Here is a 24,275-nt window from a genome sequence, read left to right on the forward strand (position 1 = left end):
GCCCGGCGCCGGGTCGGGGTCAGGCCGGGGTCGGGGTCGGGGTCGCGGTCGCGCCGGGCCGGCCGGGCGGCGGTTGGGCGGCCCGGGGCGGTGCTGACGACAGGCCCGCCCGCCCGCGCGGCCGGGGAGGCGGGACGGGGCGGGGCGCCCGCTGCTTCCCGGCCGCAGCCATGGCCGACGAGACCCCCAGGAAGGGCGCCCTATCGGCGCTCGTCGGGCACACCAACGGCCTCACCAAGCCCGCGGCCCTGGCCGCGGCCGCCGTGTCGCCCAAGCCCGCGGGCGGCGGCGGCTCCAGGAAACTAGTCATCAAGAATTTCCGAGGTGGGTGCGGGGCGGCCGGCCGGGAAGGAGCGGGGTGGGGGGGCGCGGGGGGCCCGGGGTCGCGGCTCCTCCCGCCCGCGGCACCGGCCAGAGGAACCGGGCCGCCCGGGCAGCGCACTTCTTCCGCCGCTAGCGGTCCCGGCAGCGTCCTGCTCTCGCGTGCCCGGGTCAGCCGGCGCCTGCGGACCTGCGTGCGCTTCCCGCTCGGGGCTCGGCGGCGGCGAAGGCGGAGCGGGGCTCGCGCTGCGGCCCGGCGGACCCGGGGGGGGGGTTGGGTAGCGGGGGATGGTTCTGCGAAGCGCGCCCGCCTCACTCGGGCTCTCCGGACCCACAGACAGACCCAAACTGCCGGACAACTACACGCAGGACACCTGGCAGAAGCTCCACGAGGCGGTGAGAGCCGTGCAGAGCAGCACCTCCATCAGGTACAACCTGGAAGAGCTGTACCAGGTGAGGCCCCGCCGGGGCGGGCGGCGCTGCCGGCCCGCCCCGCTCGCTTGGGTGCTGTCACGGTTGTGTAGGTAACACACCGGTCCAGGGCCAGGAAGTGTGGTGCGGACGCGGGTCGGGTGGTCCTCAGTGTTGTGTCAGAGTCGGAAATGAGGGAAGTAGCGGGAACGCAAGCATCAGCCTTCCGCAAGAACAGTAAGAGTCCTGGGGCGGCGTGTCCCCCGGGTCATTGCGTGATTCATTGGTGGTTGGTGGTTGTGGGATTTTTGTTTTCAGGCTTAAGCTGCCTGGAAAGATAAAGTTATGCCATTTCGGGAGAAAGATGTGTTTCTAAGAGCCACACGACTGTCATACTTTTTTAAATAGACATGATTTGTTATTGTAACTTCACGGTTACATAGGACACTCTCTCTGCGCTTCTGGTTCATAGATTTTCTCATTTTGTGATTGTTGCTATTAAGACATGCAGACAGATTTTGTTATGTTTCATGTAAAGATGTTCCATTTTTAACACAAAAATGGTCAAAAGTACATGTTACTATTTGCGTATTCCATTTATAAGCAGACTGGTTTCTCTGATCTTCCATTTGTAAAGAATGGCACTCATCAACTAGTCTGTTATCTACATTTTAGGTAACAATATGATACCACAATTTCTATTAAAGGACTTGAATTAAAATTTTTCTTCTGTTTGCATGAGTGATTACATCATAAAAACAATGGGGATTACAAAAAAGTACAAAGAAGAAAATTAAAACTATATATACTCCCATCATCCAAAGAAGACTACTATTGACAGTTTGATACACATACATCCCTTTTTGTCTTAAATCATCATAAGTTTATTCTATTTTTAGATCAACTTTATTAAGGTATAATTTGTACATAATGTGTACTTCAATACATTTTATACTGACGTGTAAATAACCACCACTACAGTCAAGATGTAGAATGTTTCTACGTGAAAAAGTTCGTCTCTCCCCTGATCCACTCCTTGCAGACCACTGATTTCTGTGGCTATATTCCACCAGTCTAGCATCTCCCTTAAGCAGAACCTTCATCTTCCACTTGGGATAGTGCTTGGGACTGTCATGCCTACTGTGTGACAGTAATTTGTTTCTTGGTTGCTGAGTAGTGGGTACCACCATTTCACCAGCTAACAGGTATTTGGGTTTCCAGTTTGGGGCTGTTATGCATAAAGCTGCTATGAACATTAACAAAGATGATTTGTGTGGACATATGTTTCATTTCTCTTGGGTGAATATCGAGAAGTAGGGGCTCAAAGTCCTAACTTTTTAAGGCATTTCATGTTTTCAGAGTGGCTATACAATTTTTTTTTTAAGTTTATTTATTTTGAGAGAGCATGCATGCATGCTTGCTTGCAGGGGAGGGGCAGAGAGAGGGAGAGAGAGAATCCCAAGCAGGCTCTGCACTAAGTGTGGAGCCCAACGTGGGGCTCGATCTCAGGAACCGTGAGATCGTGACCTGAACCCAAATCAAGAGTGGGCCACTTAACTGACTGAGCCCCCAGGCTCTGGTATCTGTACCAGCAGGTGTAGGGGAGCTCCAGGTGTTCTGCAGTCTTGCTAACATGCGCTATTATCAGTCTTTTTTATTTTAGCCACTTGAGTGCGTGTGTAGCGGTCTTTTGCAATTCCATATGAGTTTTAGAATGTTTGCCAATTTCTACAAAAAAAGCCGACTAGTGTTTTGATTAGGATCATGTTGAATTCCAGATCAGTGTGGGGAAAATTGATATCCTGATACCGTGTCTACTGATTGATCACAAGGGACGGCTCTCTGCTTCGTCTCCCTTCATTTCTCTCAGCAGTGCCTTCTAGTTCCAGTGTGTAGGTCTAATACAGCTTCTATGAGGTTTAGCCCTAAGCATTTCATATTTTTTTTGTTTATTTATTTTTGAGAGACAGAGTGCAAGCAGGGAGGGACAGAGAGCGAGGGAGACCCAGAATCTGAAGCGGGCAGCTCAGAGCCCAATGTGGGGCTCAAACCCACGAATTGTGAGGTCATGACCTGAGACGAGGTCAGACACCTCACTGACTGAGCCACCCAGGCACCCCAAGCATTTCATATTTTTAATTGTATTATAAATAATAGTTTTAATTATTGGTTTTCGCTAGTGTATAGAAATAGAAATTATTTTTATACATTGGTTTGGTATACTGCTCTCTTACCTCTCCTCCAGTGGCTTTTTTGTGGATTCCATCAGGTTTTCTACATAGACCATCATGTCGCCTATGAACAGAGATAAGAGATGGTTTTACTTCTTTCTAATCTGCATGCCTTTTAATTCCTTTTCTTACCTCAGTGCACTGTTCAGAACACCAGAATGACGATGAGTAGAAGTGATAAAAGCAGACAGTTTTTGTTTGGTTCCTGATCTCAGTGGGGAAAGCCTTCTTCAGGCTTTCAGCATCGAGTGTGATGCTGGCTTATCATAAGTGCCCATCATCGGGTTGAGGAAGCTCCTTTCCATTCCTAATTTGCTGAGAGATTTCCAGAAGTGCATGTTGGACTTTGATGAATTCTTCTGTAACCGCTGGGGTGGTCATATGACATTTGTTTTCTTAGTTTATCGCATGGATTGACTCTTCACGTGGCAAGCCCATCTGGCAGCTGCAGGACAGATCTGAGTTGGCAGTGGTGTGTTACCCTTTTTTGTACTGTGGGATTCAGGTTGCTGTCACTTCATTGGTTTTTGCGTCTGTGGTCATGGAGGATGTTGGTGTGTTGCTTTCTCATACTGTATTTGTCTGAGTTTGTCTCAGAAATGAAGGCCTCATAAAGTGAGTTGTGAATGTTGCCTCCTTTTCGTTTTCTAGAAGAGTTTGTATGGACTTGGTATTATTTTTTCCTTAAATGTTTGAGAGAGTTCCCGGTGAAACCACCTTGGCTTTGTGGAGAGTTCGTAAACCACGGACTTCTTTGGTGGGTTTGGAGCTCTTCGGGTAATTCGTGTCTTCAAGTCCGCTAATCTTCTGTGGCATCTAATCTGCCCATAGTGCCATCTGGTGAAAGTTTCATCCCATGCATTGTTTTTCTCTCTAGGGGCTCAATTTGAACCTTCTCAGTATCTTTCCCATCACTACGTAACTTCTGGACAGAGGGGATACAGTTATAATAGCTGTTTCCGTGTGTCTGTCTTCCAGTTCTTTCCTGTCGGCTTCTGGCTGCATTCGACTGCTTTTTCTCCCCTTTAGGTGTTGTGTTTTTCTACTTCATCGCACATCTGATAATCTTTGATTGACTGTCAGACATTGTGAATCTTGATTTGTGGGTAGATGTTTTTGTATTTCTATAAATATTCTTGAGTTTCATTCTGGACATATTAAATTATTTGAAAACCTTTTGACCTTTTAGAGTCCTAGTTTTAAGATTTGTTAGGCAAGACTAGAACAGTATTTTGTCCAGGGCTCATCGCCCCACAACTGAGTATTCAGGGCCCAGTGTCTTAACGGCTTTCCAGTCTGGCTTGTAGGAAGGTGCTATTCCAGGTCCCGTGTGGGCACCAGACCCTGTTGTCCCTTTCCCTGTCCTTAGCAGTTTGCTCACACACAGGTGGCGAGTCCTTGAGGGGGACCCTTGACCTCTCCTTGCTCATGTCCATGCCCTCTGTGGCCACACGTCTTCCCTGTAGGCCTTTGTCTCGGAGACTCAAGCCTCAGCTCCCGGCCCCCCTCTCCACGGCCTGGAAACAGGGATGTAGGAAGGGAGCGTCCGAGCTCGTTTCCCTCCCAGAGGTCGCTGTCATTCACAGCCCAATGTGCGATGCTTCTCAGACTGCTATTTCACACGTTTTGTGTGACGTTTGGTTAATTCAGGCAGAAAGGCTAGTCTAGTCCCCTTATTTCATCTTGGCCAGAAGCAGGAGTCCTGTCAGGTGTCTGAACTCTCATAGGTTTATTAGTTTAATAAACTGCTATATCTCGCAGCCAGGTTTCTTTATTCTTCTCTTCCTGGAGATTTGACCATCTGGGATCGATTGCCTGTCATCTTTCATAGAATGACTTTGCCATACCTTTTACCCAGCAGTGTAGTTCATAACAGTCACCGCATGTGTTACCATGAATGAACAGTGTGGTTTATAATAGTCACTGCACGTGTTATTATAAACACTAGTTCCAGGTGCCCTGGGTGTCTGTGTGCGTCTTGACACCCTGAGGGCTGGGGGTGCTTACCCCCAAAATGGAATCTCACATTCCATGGGGCATCCCAGGAGGCAGGGGCGGTGGGGAGGCAGGGGCGCAGGCCGGCTCCTGGCCACTCACAGAGAGGTACCCGGTTTCAGGTACCTCTCCGGGGAATGAGCTGCTCAGATCTTTTGGAAGCAAACGGGGTAGAAATAGTAAGTGACATCATTGTGTAGTTATTGAATGTTTGCCTTATCCTGATCTTGTGATAAAGCAGTCAGTGCATTTACCTGGTGTTTCAAAGTACAGTTGCAGTTTTTGCTGAGGTGGTGTGGTATATACTTCGCGAAGAATTTTGTGTGAAAGTGACAGTTCTCACCAAAGTATGAAAGTTTTTTTAGGTTTTTGTGTGGTTTTTTTGAGGAAGTTTTCAGGATGATTTGAGGGAGAAGCTTTTACGTTTTGATATTGATTAGTCTTCCCAAAGTGGGGTCTCTTCTCCCCCATCAAGGCATCCCTTACAACGTGGACACTTTAGGAGGCCTCCCTGGAGGAGAAATTAGCTCCCGTGTGTCTGCTACAGTCCACCTGTTGTTTCTCTGTAGGAGGGAGGTTCAAAGTGTGGTGAGAGGAGAGTCTGCACAAACGTATGCCCTGTCCACACTTTCCTCCGACAGAGCTAAGGCGAGGAGACTTTCAATGCCCAGATCTTTTTAGTCTGTTTTTAAAGATCTGAGTTTAGGTCTGGAATTAACACCTGCGGAAGAAAGTTTATCTTGTGTGTCTCCTGCCTATACGTTTTAGTCCTGTTTGCCAGCATAGTGGACAACAGATAACTGAAGCCTGCATTTTCGACAAGGGTTTCAGGGAAAGGGCTAAGTGCTGATTTCAGGCACTTTTGATGCCCAGAAACAAAGCCATCATGGGAGACTTACTGTTCTGAGGAAAGCCATGCTATCCTGAGTCACGGACTAAGGTCTCCGAAGTCCTCCTGCTTGGTGATGATTTAGTGAAGGGGAATGTGGGGTTAGGTGTTGAGTGTATTAATAAGATGGCTCAAACTGATCAGACTGATTGAAAAGGCCCGGAAAGTAGTAGACACATATAAACATGTTATTTGATGGACCGATTCGAGAAAGTAACAAATTAATCAACAGCGAGCTCCATACAGAAGTTGCTCAAAAACAGAGGTGAATATCCAAACTCAAATCTATTCAGCTTAATAGAAAGGATTTCATAAATCAGCAGTTCTGAGCACTCAGTGGGATTAGTCATCTGTGTTCAGGAGTTGACTGTGAACATCTGGGAACTGGGAGTCAGGGTCGGTACTGCAGCCCATGCTGCCCATGTTGGCCATAAAGCCCCCATCCAGGTGACTTCCGATCCCTCTCAAACATACTGTCTCACTCAGATCTGAGCTCTAATTTAATTTCCGCATCGTTCTGTACTCGTTTCCTACGGGCAAGAACCCCATTAGCGCTTTCTTCCGAGCGGTGAGTTCATCACCTTTCAGTGGGCCCACGATTGAGTAGGGTCCGCCTTCAAGGCCAAGATCACTTACAGAGGGGACATAGCTGCCCCCCACCCGGAACTGTGCATGTGTGTCAGGAGAGCACTGTGCCGGCCTCCGGCTGTCAAGTGTGAGCTCTGGCGTGGCCCCGGCCTGTGTGCCTCTCTCTGTAAGGTTGGCCCAGGTGTGATTTTCCCCAGGGCTGGGGGCTGGCTCTCATTTTCCCTTCATCTACATAAATATGTGCTCCTCGTATCTGCCTGCTTTTTTCTTTTACGATTTCTCACACTACGGTACCCTCCACTCCTTTTTCTGTCTGGTCTCAGCTTTGGCCTTCGAGGCTTTCATGAAACAGATCGTCTTCCAGGACCGTGTGCTCTCATTTCATTGCTCCCATGCGTTCCCCCCACCCCACGGCTCTCTTTAATGTCCTGTTGGATATTCCACACTCAGGGCCAAGTATGCTGGGGGCTGTGGCTCCACCCTGCACAGGGACCGGTGTCTGATCTGCCGTATGCCCATCTGTCTGGCTTCAGTGCACTTGTCTGTCCCAACACAGACGACAACCTGGAGAGGGCTTGGGTGTGGAGGCCTGGCAGGCTTAGATTACAGAGCTGTGCCTGGGCAGTTCGGACAGGCGGCTTCCGCCATGGCTGAGTGAAAGCGAGGAAGACACTAACACAGGGCTTCTCCCCCTCCTGTCATCCTTGGATTAGCTGAATTCCTTCTGTCTGCTGTGCCTCTTACACATGTGAGGGGTAACGTGAAACACACCGTACCGTTGGACTCCCAATTCACACCCCACAGTGGGCACTTCTGCACCCCAAAGCAGGACTCTGTCTCCAGCACTTCTTTTGGGAAGGGGGCTTGTATGTTGTGGTGCTCCTGTAACTGACAGAAGAGTCAGCCAGGGGCCCTGCTGGGCCGCACTCTCTCTTCCCAGTGAGGGTGCCTGTAACATGAAGACACCAGCAGTGACTCAGCAAAAGACACGGAGAAAGGACAGCACCCACAGCAAACCTGTCTACGCCAGGGTTTGGCTGGTGCTTGTAAGAGGCCCCCAGGTTCTGTTTTAAGAAAAAATCTTAAGTGTGCTTCATGTAAATAGTAAATATGTGCCAAAGAGGACATAGATGAGAAAAGGTGTTGTAAAATCAACAGTGACAGCATGTCACAACTGGGGTAAGATTGTTTTGAGGACACTGACTCCTCCTTCAGGAATGAGAGCAGGCAAAGTGGTTCCGTGAGTGAGATGTTCCGTGAGGGACACGTACTACCAAGCTCATCTTGATTTTTACCAAAGAAAATACGTTTTCTTCATGTATTGCATCAAAATCGTTTCATAATAATTATGCTTATGGATCTCCCAATAATTAAGTTACTGGAGCAAAAGCATTTGTCAGCAGGTTATTTGGGTTTTCAGAAACACAAGGATAGATCTTTGACTGAAGTATAAAGATAGGACTACAAAGGGAAGGAATTACAGGGTTTGAGAAAGAAATTCGGGGCTTTTAACAGTGTAGATGAGCCCTTATTTGTAGACCAAGGCAGCACGTAGGGGAATGCCGTATTGTGCTGTTGCACTGATAACAAACTTGCTAAAAAACAAGTTATAATTTTTAATATCTTCATTCCATGTTCCCTTTTGACCTTTGTGAATGTGCATGTGTTTTATACAGTAGTGATTACTGTATTTATTTAATTTATGTTAATAGGTAGCAATCTTATAATCCTAAACATGGGAACTATTAATATTTAGAAGTCTTGCTACAACAAATAGCTTTATAAAAACTTAAGTTACCTATTTCCTCAGGAATATAGTATTTGATTTAAATTCAGATTCTGAAGTGTTTCCCCCATATTTTTTTAGATGATTCAAAACTAGTCAGTAGAAAAAACTACACTTCTGTTTTTAGTATCTCACTTGGATTGAATGAGATGCTGGTTTTGTACATGAAATTGGAAAAGAAATGTTATTAGAACCAGTGAGAATATGCAAACATTATTTTTTGATGTGGATAAAGGTATTTTAAGAAAAATGTTTCTGCTTAAAAAACTTGTTTCTTCATTAACTTAAGACAAGCCTAAATAAATTACACATGCAGCCTGCAGAAAAATATGTAGGAAACAAGTACAGTGTAGCCGGTGTGGCCTGGGCGCTCAGGAGCATCCTCACTGTGCTATGGGCAGAAACTGCCCTGATGCTCACCCACCTGTGTGGAAGGTGGTCACTGAGGGTCCAGAGCAGTGATTTCCTGACCTGGTTGCATGTTATAATCATCAAGGTAAACTCATCCACCTTTCCAGTGTCTTCCACCTCAGATGAATGTATGGGAACATCCAGATCTGTTTTAAAGTCCCCGGGTAAGAGTGGTGAGTGGCCAGGTTTAGAGACTGCGGCACTAGAAAAAAAATAGGACATTGTAGATGCTCAGATGTGTGCAGGGACGCCGCGGGGTCCCAGGTGTCATGGGCTGATATAGGTGTGCCATCCAATCTGTGCTCGGTATTAGCTGTTGTTACCTTTTTTACCAGACCCTTCCTGGATTCCAGTATTCTGACAATAATCACCCTGAACTTAAACATAACAGTTTATTTGTAGTTTTTGTAAGTATGAAGGGGGTGCTTGTCTGTTATGATTGTGATTTTATTTACATACACAGGTCTTTTTAAAGAACGAATTTGTTATTCATGGTGAATAATTCACTTGTTCCTTTTGTTTTTAGGCTGTCGAAAATCTCTGTTCTCACAAAGTCTCCCCAACACTCTACAAACAGCTGCGCCAGGTCTGTGAAGATCATGTCCAAGCACAGATCCTTCAGTTTAGAGAATATCCTTTTTTTGGCTCATGAGTTTCTATGCATTACCTAAATCTCTTGAGGCTGAACATTAATAGGATAAAGATGTAGTGACTGTTGTTAGTATTAAAACAACAGCTTTCAAAATTCTCATTTATTTATAAAACAAAACCTAACATTTGTTTCACGTGACCTAATATAACAGATTTTTTTAAGTGGAATTTTTATTATTTACATTATTTATCTGATTAAAGCAAAAGAGTGTCCATTTATTGGGTGTGGTTGAAGTGTTTAGGAAGACTTCTGAGAAATGTCTTAATTCTATTCTGCTGTCCTTCATTCTTGTGAAAAACCATCTATATTAGTTATCTCTGATGCATAACAAATTTCCCGCAGACTTGGCGACATAAACAAGCACCCGTTTGTAGGCTCACGGTTGTGTGGGTAGGGAGTCCCAGCTCGGTTCAGTGGGTTCTCAGCTCAGGGTGTCACTGGCTGAAACCACAGGCTGGCCGGTCTAGGTTTTCCCACAGACCGCCTTCCAGGCAGAATTCCTGTCCTTCTGTTGCAGGACTGATGTCACTCTCAGCCCCTGGAGGCTGCCCTTGGTTTTTTGCTTCAAGGCCTCTTCTTTGACAGCATGGTTAGTTGCTGCTTCTGAGCCAACAGAAGAATGCCCCTCTCTGGTCTGCTGAGACAGAGTCTTCTGAGATATAACCCACCGTATTCCCAGCCCGCCCACCAGTCAAGGGAGGGCAGTCTAGGCAAGTAGGTGGCCGGGCATCTTCGAGTTTTGCCAGCACACCACGCAGGACCAGTGTCTGCCAGGGAGACGGGGCTCCTTACATCCTATCGACAGTCTGGCATCGGCCCAGTGCTCCAGCCCACCCCCACCCCTTTATTAGTCTCCTTGGAAGGGAACTAGGAAGTGGGTTTAATATTACAGACACCTGCTTGTGACTGCACTTTTCCAGGTCTCTTTCTTAATTTGCAAAAGTAGGTAGTTGGAGCCTGCTCATTTCTAACTCTTGTTCTAGCTGAAGGAGTCCTTTCTGTCCCATCACCCTTCCCTTGAGAAACTAAAGCATTCAGAGTTTGCTAAAATCTCTCAGGGCAGCTGCCACAGCTCTGTCACCTGCTGTTGAAGCTCTGGATTATCCATGGCAATGAAGCCCACATGGCCTAGAGCAAGGGGGTCTTCCCGTAAATGGGTGAGCAGAGTCCATTCTGGTTCTATTGTATTGGCATCTGTAACTGCACCTGTGCAGTGTATTCTGGCAGAGCTCTTTCCTACCAGAAATCATGAGTCCATTCGAGACAAAGATGACCATACCATTGGACCTTTGGAAGATGTCCAGTATGCACCACGTCTCTGAGGCATCCTCTGAGGACACACAGAGGCTCCTCTCCTACCTCAGTGCCACAGCACAGGATTCTCAGAGGCTGGGTGATGGATCCAGGAGCCCATCTGAGATGCTGACTTCTGAAAAGGAGCCTGACTCCCAGGCTTCCCGGAAGTCAGCAGATCCCCAGGTGTCCTCTCCTGGGCCCACACATGTTAGGCTGAACTTCCCAGAAGTCAGCAGCAGATTTCCAGGTGTCCTCTCTGGGACAGGCACATGTTAGGGTGAACTGCTGTGATTGTTCCTAACCCAGCTGTCCCAGCTTACTCAAGACTACTTCATGATTACCTGATCAAACTATCCTCCTGCCAGTTAATCCTACCTTGTGGGTTACAAGAATGTGTTCATTAATTCAGTCATTCAGCAGGGACCTCCTTCCTGTCCAGACCTCTATCCGACAGTAGGAAATGATGGCATCGCCTCCTTTCTGCCCTCCCAGTAGTCCTGGTGATGAGATAGAGGCGGGGGGCAGGGTCGTTGCATTTCCTTGATGCGACAAAACCATGTTTCTAGAAACTACGATGTATTTCATTAAAGAAGAAAGATGAAAAGATACTCTGCCATATGAATTGTCATTGGTGTGAGGCATCTTGAGTTCCAAGAAATTAAGTTATTAGAATCAGGGACAGGAACTGCAGTGCAGGAAGCAGCTGGGGCAGAGCTTTCCAGAGGAGGGGACACTGGAGTCCCATCATGGAGGACCAGTGGGGTGTGGCCAGCCAGAGGGAATGAGCCATCGGAGAGGGGCGCTTGTGGGGCGCTTGTGGGACAAGGCCAGAACCTGGGCACACTGGTGGAATTTGAGGCCATAATTCTGAGTTGCAGCTTGGGTTTGAATCTTTGTGCATACTCTGAAAGGTCTGGACTTAAGTGCACATCTGAGGGCCCCTGCAGGTATTTGAAGCAAGAATCCAGTGCAGTTGTATCATGTTTGGCAGTGATACAGGCAGGATGAGACTGGTGACGAGGTGGGCCAGAGGTAGCACTTCCTTATTTCAGAGAAGGGGGCGGGGCGGGGCTGGAAACAGGAGTGAAGTAGGTTCTGGCCCTTTAGAGCTTAAACCCCAGGGAGACTGACGAGGGCATAAAGGTAGGCATTTATGTCAGGGTGGTGGGAGTTTTTAAAGGCTCGGATAAGCCCCTGGGGTGTAAGGAAAGGGCAGTCAGGCACGTGCCCACCCCCAGGAGGGGCTGTGTGCAGGGGGAGGGGTGGCTGATGGGGGACACAGTCCTGCCCTCGGAGCTCATTTTGCTGAAAGGGTGGGTAGCCTCGCCAGACTTCAAGGGGCCGAGCAGCAGAGCTGTTGCAGATGCCCAGGCCCTCAAGGCAGGAGTACTCCAGGGAGAGCATGCTGGGGTGTCTCTGGTCTCTGGGATGTTCCTGTAATTTGTATGTGGCTGCTTTCTAGGGTCCAAGGACTGCTCCCTCCGCTGTACTGGCCGCATGCTGCTGGTGAGGACAATGGAAGGAGTGCTCAGGGAGGCCAGGAGGCCCCTGGTAGACAGGTGGTAAAGGACTCCTATGGAATTGAGTCAGCTATTGTGATTTTCTTACACTACTGACTCTGTTCTCTCATTCATGTGTTTGGATTCTGCACTTACCTGCTCCTTTCGAAATAAGTTCCCTGCTATTGGTGATAGGCCTTTCCCCACGACCACGGCTTCCTGCACATGCACGCCTCAACCAAAAGCAGCGCATGCCGAACCCGGCATCACTCGGTGCAGAAAGGAGGCTGCGCCACGCACCCAGGCTCAGTTCAAAAGCTCCTCTTCTATGACAGCAACCGGCTCTCAGTGGAATCTGAGCCGGCCAGCACCTGTGCACAGAACTCACTCTTCCCACCCCCAACTCAGCTCTAGGGCATCGCCACTGTGGTGAACCGCAGAAGGGCCAGCCTGCCAGCCTGCGGCATCTGTGTGGAGTCCCACATAGCAGCAGCGTGGTCCACGCGGCAGAAGGACAGAGGTGACCGGCGTGTTCACGATTTCCTGTGTCTTCCTACTCCGTAGATGACGGCAGGCTTTGGGCTTCTTTACGAAGACCCTCCGTGAGCAGCGTGTAGCCCGCGTGCACGTGTGGAGCGCCGGCAGCAGGCTGGGTTTGTGTGTCTACACGGCGCGGCCCTTGGTTAGTGCTGCGGCTCAGAGGTGAACGTGACAGGCTTCCTGCCTCTGTGGACTTTGTAGGCTAATGAGGGAGGCAATAATTCAATCGTCCAAACCGTGAACTGTGACAAATGTTGTGGCAGAAAATGTCCTCTGCGGTCATAGCAGGCAGACCTGATTGAGGTGAGGGGTGTCAGGTGGTGGGCCGGGGTGAGGGCGGCTTGTCCTTCTGCACACTCTGCTGGGGTAGGAGAGTGGGGTAACCCGGCTTAGACAGCGTGGGCGAAAAGAGAACCAGTCACTCTTCTGCTTGGCGTGGGCGTTGTCTTTTGGGTTTCTTCCTTCTTGTTGAATCCTTGTAGTCACGGGCACATGTATTCGCACTTTGCCACGGGGTATTCCGTGTTTGCTGTTTGACACCTGACCGACCCCTCTCAGTACACTGCTTAAAACCTTAGCTAGGCCTGGCCCTTCTCCAGACAGAAGGGGACAGTGTTGGGAGCCTATGATGACAGGCGGTATGTCTTAACGCCCCGAGGGTGCTCATGTGAGGCTCTGGGCTTTGGTATGTAGAGGGCTGGAGCTCGGTGCATGCCGGCCTTAACGTTTCGTACTGTTTTCCATGGGAAACAACCGCAAGTGACGGCTTCACCTGGCTAATTGAGGAGAAGCATCTCGTGTAGTAAGCCCTACACACAGGGCCGCTCCCTCCCAAGGAAGCCCTGTGCCGGGCCGAGTGCTGCTTGCTCGCTTTTGGCGCCTGCACCATCCAGCGGTGTGGGACTGGCTAGTGGGAGTCTCACCCCAGGCAGCCCCACCTTCCGACAGAGCCTGGCCCCCCAGCTGATGCAGACTGCCCTGGAGACCTGCCAGGGTGTCAGCAATTGGCTTGTGTCCAGCACCGGGTGCCAGAGCTGCTGGGTCCCTGCTACATGTGCTTGTGACTTACTCTTCACTTTTTTAGACTGTCTGTGTCAGGTTCCCATATTGTAGGCCACTGTAAATTTGAGTAGTCTAAAAGATTTCTTCCAGAATAACATGTTAACCATTGAACGACTAGGTTTTTGTTAGGATTTACTATTTGATTTATTAGCAAAGCCCCAGGAGAAAATAAGATGTGTGGCCAGGACCACTGTGGCTGAGGTCAGCTCTCCTTACTTGGATGACAAGGATGCACGTGTGCCCGTCAGTTCCTTACAGCTTCCCGATCTTCTGTCCTCTTTCCAAAGTCCTGGTTGTGTCCTCCCCTCCACTGGCTCCCCTCGCTCCATCAGACCACCTTGCCGACTGAAGACTCTGACACCTGTCTGATTTCACAGCTCACACCCTGGCCCATGCGCTGCTTCTGTACGTGCTATGGATTTTACATGTAACCTCACACCAGTTCTGAAGAAACCGAGGTCAAGGGAAGTTCATCGCTGGCCCAGGGTCCTGGAGCTGGGACTGTACAGAGGGTGCAGCATGTGTATCGTGCGGTTGGGGAAACTGGAGGCGCACAAACGTGGGGAGTTTTGTAAGCCATAGGCAGCGTGTAGACGTTTATGACAATGACTTTGCCCAAACCTGTGAAGGCCGTGCTGGATGCATTTGGCTGTAGTTTGCTCTAGGAGTCCGTGTTGGAGTTTTCTTTTTTCTATAAGCAGTATGTTGAGCCTTCTTAAAAAACACATTCTAATTATCGAGGTGAGAGTGTTCTAATTTGGTGCATGAATGAGACTTCATATCGGTTCTCATTGAGAATGTAGGTTAAAGTTAAACCTCAGCCACCTCCCTCCAACTGCCTGTTCCCTGGTGCTATTAATAGTCGACCTGCTTTGTCACCACTGGAACAGTGCAGGTTGGGGTCTGTCCCCACCACCCCTTGCAGGATAGGCCCTTAGGTCCAGCCACCCAGATTCATGAAGCCTGTGACCTGGTGGTTAATTCAGCCAGCAGGGCTCTACAAGGAACCTGGCCATAACAGCAACGAGGGGAACGGGAAAGTTGGGGTTGTGGCTGGAGGCTCATCACAAATTGGGAACACAGTTCAGCAATGCAGAAAACCTGCACCTGTGGTCCCTCTGGTCCTTCAGTATTCTTTTTTTTTTTTTTTAAGTTTGTTTATTTTTGGAGAGGGAGAGAGAGAATCCCAAGCAGGCTCTGCACAGTCAGCACAAAGCCCCATGCAGGGCTCGATCTTACAAACCATGAGATCATGACCTGAGCCGAAGTCGAGTCGGACACTCAACCAACTAAGTCACACAGACGCCCCTGGTCCTTCTGTATTCTGACAACAAAATGATGTGTAGATTCTGTGTCAAGAGCTGCAGTTATGGGGTTAAAGCTGTAATAATTGGCCAGCATTTCTAAAGTTTTCCTTAGCAGGTCTGCACAGACTCACTAGATAGTGTTTTATTTTTAAAGAAGATTAACACATGCTGGCAAGATCATTGCAGACAAATGGTAAGCGTATTGACTTTTCTGTTAACCCTGGTTTTAGGGACAGTGTGCTGTCCCATAATCTCCATAATCTTCATCAGTAGAGCCCAGTGTCTGGTCTCACCGACGCACTTCCTCTTGGTCCTGTTCACCCTCTGCTGTAGCTAAGCAGGAAGGGGATTGGGTAGCTGGGAGGGTGTGCCCCTTTCAGTCCAGCTGTCTTTTTTTTCCCCCCCCTTTCTAACCAAAGATGGCCTCGTCCATCTTCCCTCACCCATCTGAGGACAGTGTGGGCCAGACTGTGGGCCGAGATAGGGAAGTGCTGTTTGGGATTCTGTTTTGGGTCAGATGCTGCCATCCAGCTCAACATAGTAGGACAACAGGGCAGGGAAAAGCTGCCTGTGTGAATGGCTGCATTTCTGGATTGGGGCCAGCTGCTAATTTGACCTTCAAACCCACCTGACAGCCCACGGTACCTGAGCTGATTCCTGAATGGGTCTCTAAAGTTTTTCTTAACCCCATTTTATGCCTGATAATCAAGCCTGACTTCCAGGTTTTTACTGTAACTGGACAGCCAAAGTCTTAGACTTTGCAGATGTATTGATTCTGATCTGTTTTTGTGCATGTGAGTTTTTAGCATGACCTGGCTGTGGGGGAAAACATGGTAGTAGTACCTTTCCTAATAAGGAGGTGAGTAGGGGACAATGAATGAACCTCTTTTCCAGGCCAGGCACCTGGTACATGGTCAGAATAGATAAACGTCTGTTAGGAAGGCTATGTTAGGAGAATCACAAGGTTCCTGGTGGTCCTGTGTCGTCTTCGCTCGGCTTGCCAAAGGGAGTCAAACATGTGGCCAAGAGCCTCATGCCGATGTGACAAGGACTAATTATTTAAAAAGCTTAGAGCACATCTTCAGGTTTGTGAGGTTTACCACATCAGGCAGGAAGTGACCAGATTTCCCTTATAGTCAGATTTTCTGGACAAAAGAGATGAAAATCAAACACCAAAGGAGCAATTAAATTTGGGGAAAAAATCAATCATGAAGGTCTTGGTGGGGAGAATCCTCAAGAAACAATTACTGTAAGATTTGAGACAGCTACCAGTTACAGTTCAGAAGGCCTACTCTTGGATATTTAGTTAGTAAGTTACATAAATAAATGCTTTTCTAATTGCCAGATCATGATCAGAAGTATTTTCCTGTTTTTGGACCGCACTTACGTACTGCAGAATTCCATGCTTCCTTCTATCTGGTGAGTGTCCTGGTCACTAGGGCCGTGTCTGTGCTCCTTCATGTCAGCCAGAATCACTAGCGCACCTGTCCAGGCCCAGGCGTACCTTGGCCCGGGAGTGAGGGGGCCAAGCCGGGCCGGCCACGCCCAGGAGGAGCCCCTTGGGGCACCCTGACCAGCTTGCAGTGAGTGTCACAGTACAGGTGGCGGGCAAACACAGCAGGACTGTGGGAAGCCACATTTCTGTCCCTGGGCGCTGCACGCCAGGGCCATCTGGAACCAAGGGCACACGGTTCACCTCGGCTGGGACGGAGAGGCCCAGGCGCTCACTGACTCCAGCAGCTGCCCTGCTCTGAGAAGACCGAGGGTGGTGAGGTCATGGCCCGGGGCCCTGAAGTCCCCCACAGCTCCCCATCCGGCTGACCGACCACAGATACGGAGACCTCGTTTCAGTCTGCTCGTCAATCACACAGCATCTTTCAGGGACTCCCCGCCCTGTGGCTCTGGGTGCTTGTCACTGACTTCCACACCCTGTTGCTGATGCCATTCGCCACTCCACCTGCCCCTGAGGCTCCCGCTCCTGCCTCCCGATCAGACTTGTCCCTGATGTCGCCCTCGGCCTCTTCCCGGTCTCTGTTGGCATAGAAGCCCATTCTCCCATTCCCTTTAAACCGAAGTTCTTTAACAAGGTGCTTTCTTTTCAGTTTCCTCTGCGTCTGTTTCCTCTGACCTGAGGCACGGACACCGCCCTTCCTGAGGTGTCCGTGACCCCTGCTTACCAGACCCACGGACACTTTTTGTCTTTATTTCATGTTCCCGCCCATCTGTGCAGCTTTGGACACTCCTGGTTGGATGTCTGTCCATCCTCAGCACCACTTTGCTCCTCGTTCTCTTACTGGCGTCTGCACCTGCACTGTGCTAGGCTTCCGCACGCGGCTGCAGAAAGGGTAGCCTGTGTTCATAGAAACAGCAAGCATGTAACTGAAGATAACGGAAGGTCACATGGTTGCTACTCTACAAAGCACTGTTCTAAGAGGTTTGGCACCTGCTCCTTTAGTCTGTGGTACAGCTCTGCAGGGGATGACCATTATCGCCTCCACTCTACAGACAGAGAAACTGAGGCAGAGTGCTCCCAGCTTGTGGGGCTGCCGGGTCAGAACTTCATTTGTGAACATAGTTTATAACATAACGTGTCGTATAAACTGTAAGCCCTGCTCACAGCCTAGCAATAGCAGCCTCGGGCCACTGTCAGAGACAGAAAACCTGAGCGGGACAGTGCAGTATGAGACGCCCCAGGCAGGATGCGGAAGGAGGCTGAGCCCTGGTCTGGGCCTGAGCTTCGCAGAGCCAGCAGGACTGGTGAGGGGCTGAGGTAGGAGAGGTGGTAGTGGAGGGGAGGGGGCAGCGAGTTTGAAGTGTGGTCTGTGTGGAAACAGGAGCCGCCCAGGACGCACAGTTTGTGGGGGAGGCAGAGACGTGGATCGAGAAGACTGCTCGATGGCTTGTGGGGAGCAGCTGAAGCCGGAAGTGGAGATCGAGATTTTAGGAAGAAGCGGAGCAACAGTGAACACTTCTTCTGTACCGCACCTGCTACCTGCCTCGCCCAGTGTGGAAAGGGTTTACGGGCGTAAAGCAGTGTGTGTGATGCCATTTGCGGTTAGGGAAGGACAGGCAGAGACCCAGAGGCACCGTGAGCAGGGGCTGGGGTCAGGAGTCAAACCCAGGCGGCCGGCTCGAGCCCCCACGACTGACTGCTGTGCTTGACTGCTGTGTCCTCCAAGTGCACACGAGACCCAGGCCTGCACCTCCTGCAGGGAACCAGAAAGGCCTTTTGTGGTGTGCATTGGAGGGAAGGCTTCACCACAGGTGGGGCTCCCCAGAATCCGCACTCACCTGTCTACTGCTCACCGCCCCCCACTGCCCGTTGAGAAGACCCTGCTGGGTCCAGGCACTGAGTTGTGTCTGTCTGCTCGGTATCTGGCTCCTGGGGGACCTGTGGAGGTGTCTGAACAGAGCACAGGACCTTTTATCCCATGGTGTCTGCACAACTGCTGAGAGCTGGTTTCCTCCTGAATTCCTCAGCAACAAGCGGAGGGTGTGTGGTGGCCTCTTCGCAGTGCGTTTCACACTCCAGCCGCCAGCGGAGGGGATCGAGTGCCATCAGAGGAAGAGGTGTATGGCAAGCTCTGGAGAGGGACCAGAGACGGAAAAGGGAAGGATAGGGCCAGCCGGGTGGCCAGTGTGTGATCCCGCCCCAGGAAGAAGGATGTGAGCTGTTCCCAGATTGAAGTACTTCTCAGTGATGCCTGACCCACCCCAGGACACAGCCTTGATAAGAAAGCAAATATAAGGCACAGTAGGCTGGCCACAAATAAAAACACAACAAAGGAGTACTTGAGAGGTGGATTGAGAGAATTAGCAAATCAACAGTTTGGGCTAACAGGCACAGCGTAGCTTGGAGCTTCACCTGGAACTTCTAAAATGAAACTAAAATCTAGTCTTGTTTTTACTGTTTGTACAGGGATATGGGATTGGAGCTTTTTAGAAACCATATCATTAGTGATAAAATGGTTCAGAGTAAAAGTATTGACGGGATTCTGCTATTAATTGAACGAGAAAGAAGTGGTGAAGCCGTGGATCGGAGTTTGTTAAGAAGTCTGCTGAGTATGCTCTCTGACCTTCAGGTAATCTGTCCTGTCCTAAACGTTTACCAATAACTCCTACTAGTCTGTATCTATATCTGCTGAGTTTGCTGTCTGACCTCGGGTACTCTGCCCTGTCCTAAACGCCCCAGTACTTCCTGATAGTCTGTACTACTTATACCAAAATAAACTGGTGTATGAAAGATTTAAATGCAAAAAACTAAAATAATAAAAGTGGCTGTTAAAAATGAGCAAGAGGGGGCGCCTGGGTGGCACAGTCGGTTAAGCGTCCGACTTCAGCCAGGTCATGATCTCACGGTCCGGGAGTTCGAGCCCCACGTCAGGCTCTGGGCTGATGGCTCAGAGCCTGGAGCCTGTTTCCGATTCTGTGTCTCCCTCTCTCTCTGCCCCTCCCCCGTTCATGCTCTGTCTCTCTCTGTCCCAAAAATAAATAAACGTTGAAAAAAAATTAAAAAAAAAAATAAAAAAATGAGCAAGAGGAGTGACTGTCAGGCTAATGCCAGATCAGGAACTACAGAGGAAAGTGCCCTTAGGACACAGACCCAATGCTCCAAGGCCAGGGCGGTGCCTCCTGCCCAGGCCCTTAAGGAGCCCATGCGCTGGGCCGATCTGCCCAGGCCTCTGGAGGAGAGGCACACAGGCAACTCCTTAGGGCAAGTCACCGCAGCCATGCTCCCTCAAAAGCTTGGATTATCAGCACTTCCAAAGGTAGGTTTCTTTTCTATAATTGGCCAGTAACTTTGCTCTTTTCTTAGGTATATAAAGATTCATTTGAAGTGAAATTTTTGGAAGAAACTAATTGTTTATATGCTGCAGAAGGCCAGAGATTAATGCAAGAAAGAGAGGTAAGACAAGGAGGTACTTCTGAGTCACCTTTTTTTTTTTTTAAAGAAGTGCGTTTAAGTTAATTTTTAAAAGTTTGTCTTTCCACATACACAAATGTTTTATAAGAAATCTTCTGAAAGCCACAATCTAGCTGAAATTCTCAGTCACAGGCTTCATTGTTCTTACAGTAAAGACTTAATTTCTTATAACTTAGAAACTTTTTTTAAATGTTTATTTTCAAGAGCAAGCATGAGTTGGGGAAGGGCAGAGAGAGAGGAGGACAGAGGATCCAAAATGGGCTCCAAGCTGTCAGCACAAAGCCCGACACGGGGCTTGAACTCACGAACTGTGAGATCATGACCTGAGCCAAAGTTGGGCACTCGACCGACTGAGCTGCCCAGGCGCCCTTGACTTAGAAACTTTTTTATTGCCCTTCCCCTGCCAAGTGAAAAAGCCAGTAAGGTAGCTTCTACATGTAAAGTAACTCAAGTTAAAACAAGAGGATAAAAGGAAATCTTAACTGTAAAGATGACCCAAGCACACCCCAAATCTTCCATTTGTATGAGGCTTTGGAAAAAATTACCCAAAAGACCACAGGAAAAAACATATAACAGTAGCCATATGAACCCAAAATCTTGGCAAGCAGTTAGAGCAGAGACTGAAGGAGGCCCCTGGGGACCCTCCCCCAAATGTTGATCGTTGTCGTGCAGGATGAACTGACCGTTGGTTCTCCATCCCGGTTTTGGAGAGGACACATTATGTGCGGTACCCAGCCTTGCTGCCACCACTGGGTCAGAGCGCTAGAGACTGTATTAGGGGGCCCCCTAGGCCGTCAGGTGACAAGAGGAATGCCCTTTGCCTCTGGAGATCTTCTGCATCCGTGCTGTTTGGCCTCCCCAAGTGAACACCCAGTCTGTCGATTAGCTTTTGCTGACCCCACTCGTTTGGGGCCAGGGGATGCCATTAGGCCTGCACCCTCTTGACCTGAGTGCTGCTGCTCGCCTGCCCATAGGGCCTCAGTGATGGCAGGGACCCACGGCCTCGTCCCAGGAGCTTGACGGTGAGCGGGACACAGCAAAGAAGGGCTGCCCTGCCCTCACTCTAGAGGTCACTTTTACTGTCCAGAACTGAGTTTCAGGAAACTCTATACTATGTATCCTGCCCACTTTCACGCCCCCCGCTCATCTGTTCTCATACTTGCCTTGAATATATAAGGTGGTTTTTTTTGTTTTTTTAATTTTTCTGTGGACAACAGTGTTTCAGCTTCTTGGGTAACATCAAGAATCTTTGTTACTTAAAAAAAAAATAAAATCTTTGTTACTGACATGTTTAAATGTTGTGTTTGGAAGGTTCCAGAATATCTTAACCACGTAAGTAAGCGTTTAGAGGAGGAAGGAGACCGAGTAATCACGTACCTAGACCACAGCACACAGTGAGTACCATTCATTTACTCAGTTCTCATGGCGTGGCCGTAGCCCACCCTGTTCCTGGCTGTTTATTGAAATAAACGCTGTCTTCGTGGACTCAGCCAGTACTATCAGAGTATCTTTGTTGTTAGCACGTTTCGCTTATGTTATTTGTGATTATCCAGCACCTGTGAGTCACAACAAGTGCCCTGTTGTGAGTTCTCAATGAGTTCTCATCCAAAAGAAGTACTTGAGGCTGAGGAACTTGGCATCTTGGGGTTTAGTGACAAGGGATTCTATTTATGTTGATGGAGTATAATTGAGTGTCGGGCACTTTGGGTTGTAAACTTTTTGTTAGACGTGGAATGTAGCTGTAATTTTTATTTATGGTATTAAGTCACATTATTTTTTCTTCTCATCTAATTTTTGTTTTCTCTAAACCTGAAGTTGGTAAGCAGCTAGGGAAAAGTAAAAGAGAAAACTTGTGTGGATGTCTGTTTCTCACCCTGCACGTAACATTTATTCAAGTGAGGAGAGTTAAGAGAAACCAGAGATAGAAGAGACTGAAGGGTAGAAAGTGCAGTGGGGCAGGCAGGATGAGAGGGGCACCGATGTGGCACCTTGAGAATACAGAGAACAGAGGGTCAGGAGAGGAAAGGTGAGCTTGCTTTAGACATTTGAGGGGCCCATGGGGAGCCCCAGGTCTACATAGAAGGATGGTCATGCTGAAGCCAGGACAGCTGTGTTCCAGGTCCCCTGGGGACCAGGTAGTCACAGGGGCTGGAGGTCGGCAGCAGGGATGCACAGGGAGTAGGAGGGAAAATGATGTGCCAGTAGGTCACATCAAGGTTAGATAAGAGTCTTCGCTAAGTATCTGGAACATTTTTTTCTGTTGATGTTTTCCATATACTGTGAAGTTCAAGAACTTCAGGGAGAGAGATACATGGTAAATCATGGCGAACAGCAAGCAAATCACCCGCCCAGTTCAGGATGGAGGGAGCGGGGCACTGGGGCCGCTGGGGCCTTTTACCTTATGACCTGTAGGCATTGGGCACAGCAGTCCTTTTCCTTTTCACACGTGCTCATCCACCCCTGTGCATATGCTAGATTTGAAATTTCTAGATTTGAAATTTCTCCCCCCAATTTTAAAAAGTATATTGCTTACAAGTATATGTAAGTTATTTAAGCAAACGAATAACAGATAAAGGTGGTTCGCCTCTGGGCTCGAGCACAGGTGGATGGAGGGCGCACTGACTGAGGCAGCTCCTGCCGCGCTGGGTGATTCAGATGTCACAAAATAAACAGTTGCCGTCAAGGACAGAAGAGGGAAGCCACGGCTGAGCAAGCCACACCTGCCTTCACGCTGGGCTCCACATGCCCCTTCCTGCCCCCACGCCCTCAGAGCACAGTAGACGGCATCCCGGACGCGGAGCATGCTTGAGGGCAGCGGGGCACTGCTTTGAACTGCACCTTGTGACCCGCCTCATGCTGGACACCACAGCCAGGTCACCTGGCAGGCCCTACCCCAGGGACTCTCATCCCTCAGTGTGGGAAGGACCCGCTCTCCTGCTGCTTGGCACAGTCAGTAGATTGTCACTTTGTCACTAGATTATAAGGTCGATTCTTGGGCACCTGGGTGCTGAGGCAGCACGTTCCCCAGGACTGCACCTCTGGGCTCGAGGGGCCTGCAGTTTCTGCCCTGGGCTCTGCTGGGACCTGTCAACGGCACCCGGGCTCATGTGGGTGCTTCATGGGCTGTTGGAATGGAAACGGTGATGGAGTCTAGATTGCACGCCTCCTGGAGGCAGTGGTTCCGTGAGCACAGGACAAGTCGCTCGGCGAAGCCAGTCATCGGGAAACTGCACATCAAAACCAGTGTGGTTCCACCTCACGCCTGCCACTGTGGCTTTTGAGTAAAAAAGGCACACAGCACGAAGCCCTGGCAAGGACCAACAGAAGTCAGAACCGCCGTGCATGGTCAGTAGGAACATGGGCAGCTGCCCAAAAGATGGATCGTTAGCTCCTCAGCTCCCCAGAGTGGTAGACAGAGCTAGGTGTTTTTTCAACACACCAGTTCTACTCCCAAATAGATAAGTAAAAACATCCGCGAGACTTGCTTGCAAATATTCAGGCAGCGTTACTCAGTAGTCAACAAGGAGAAACCACCCGCTGCCCCCTGGGGACGTGCCGCTGAAGCTGTTTGGAGGAGGATTGGTGCACTACTGGCCCTCCCTGCTGTCAGCCCCTGACCTCTGACCTCCGCCCCCACCTCCCGTCATCGTGCTGCCCCCTCCCGGAGGCAGACCCTCACCTCTCAGTGGGCACAGTCCCCGACCTCTGCTCTCTCGCAAGGGGGGTATGTGCTTTCTCTGGGGTCGCTGTTAGGTTTAAGGTGGGCCATTGTAAAGTTCTTTATGAAGCAAAGACTTGAGAAGATACCCGAAATTAATAATCTTGGGACTAAAGCACATGTCTGATTAAGAAAAACTAAAACGACATGAACCATGGAATATGTACTCAGGAAGGACAGTTGTGCATGTCCCCATGACTGTGGCAGTCACACTTGGCGATGTTTCAGAGTTTCAAATATTCTGTTCGATGTGACACTTCTGTAGTGTGGGCCTCACAGAGGAGCTTCCTTGATAAGTGGTGATGGGAGGGGGCAGGCCTGTCCATGTAGAGGTTGTGGGGCCTGGAGCAGGGGCGGCCGCGGAGTGGGGGACGGGGCCAGTGTGCCTTGAATCCAAAAGGCAAAGCTTTGTTTTGACAATTGCCAGCCAGGCATGGGGGTGCAGGGCACTTGACTGTCTGCTGGTGTCTCCTTTTCCCTGGACCCCTGATCTCTGTTGTCCAGTAAGATTGTCTTTAGAAAGATTTCAGAGTCCTCATGGACAGCAGGGAGATGGCTGTTCTGATTAACTCCATGTCAGGTGTGTAGACAGTAAATGCCCCATCTTTACAGGTGATCAAAGTCTCTCCATCAATTGCTTACACC

At 49.4% G+C, this 24,275-nt stretch overlaps 1 protein-coding gene across 1 annotated transcript in view; it reads left to right on the forward strand.

Annotated features, from left to right (window-relative positions):
- The first annotated feature begins 107 nt into the window (after nt 1–107).
- CUL4A (cullin 4A) overlaps nt 108–24,275 on the forward strand; it is a 46,282-nt gene continuing 22,114 nt past the window's right edge. The window contains exons 1-8 of the mRNA XM_047081908.1: nt 108–324; nt 659–774; nt 9,159–9,262; nt 15,112–15,181; nt 16,334–16,407; nt 18,908–19,070; nt 19,805–19,894; nt 21,224–21,306. Of these exons, the coding sequence (XP_046937864.1) occupies nt 171–324; nt 659–774; nt 9,159–9,262; nt 15,112–15,181; nt 16,334–16,407; nt 18,908–19,070; nt 19,805–19,894; nt 21,224–21,306 (854 nt within the window). The 5' untranslated portion in view covers nt 108–170. The remainder of the gene's footprint in view (nt 325–658; nt 775–9,158; nt 9,263–15,111; nt 15,182–16,333; nt 16,408–18,907; nt 19,071–19,804; nt 19,895–21,223; nt 21,307–24,275) is intronic.

The sequence above is a fragment of the Lynx rufus genome, unplaced genomic scaffold (genome assembly GCF_022079265.1).
Source record: "Lynx rufus isolate CCGP_SWC_20201006 ecotype Redwood Valley unplaced genomic scaffold, mLynRuf1.p SCAF_1, whole genome shotgun sequence".
In the NCBI taxonomy this organism is placed as follows: Eukaryota; Metazoa; Chordata; class Mammalia; order Carnivora; family Felidae; genus Lynx; species Lynx rufus.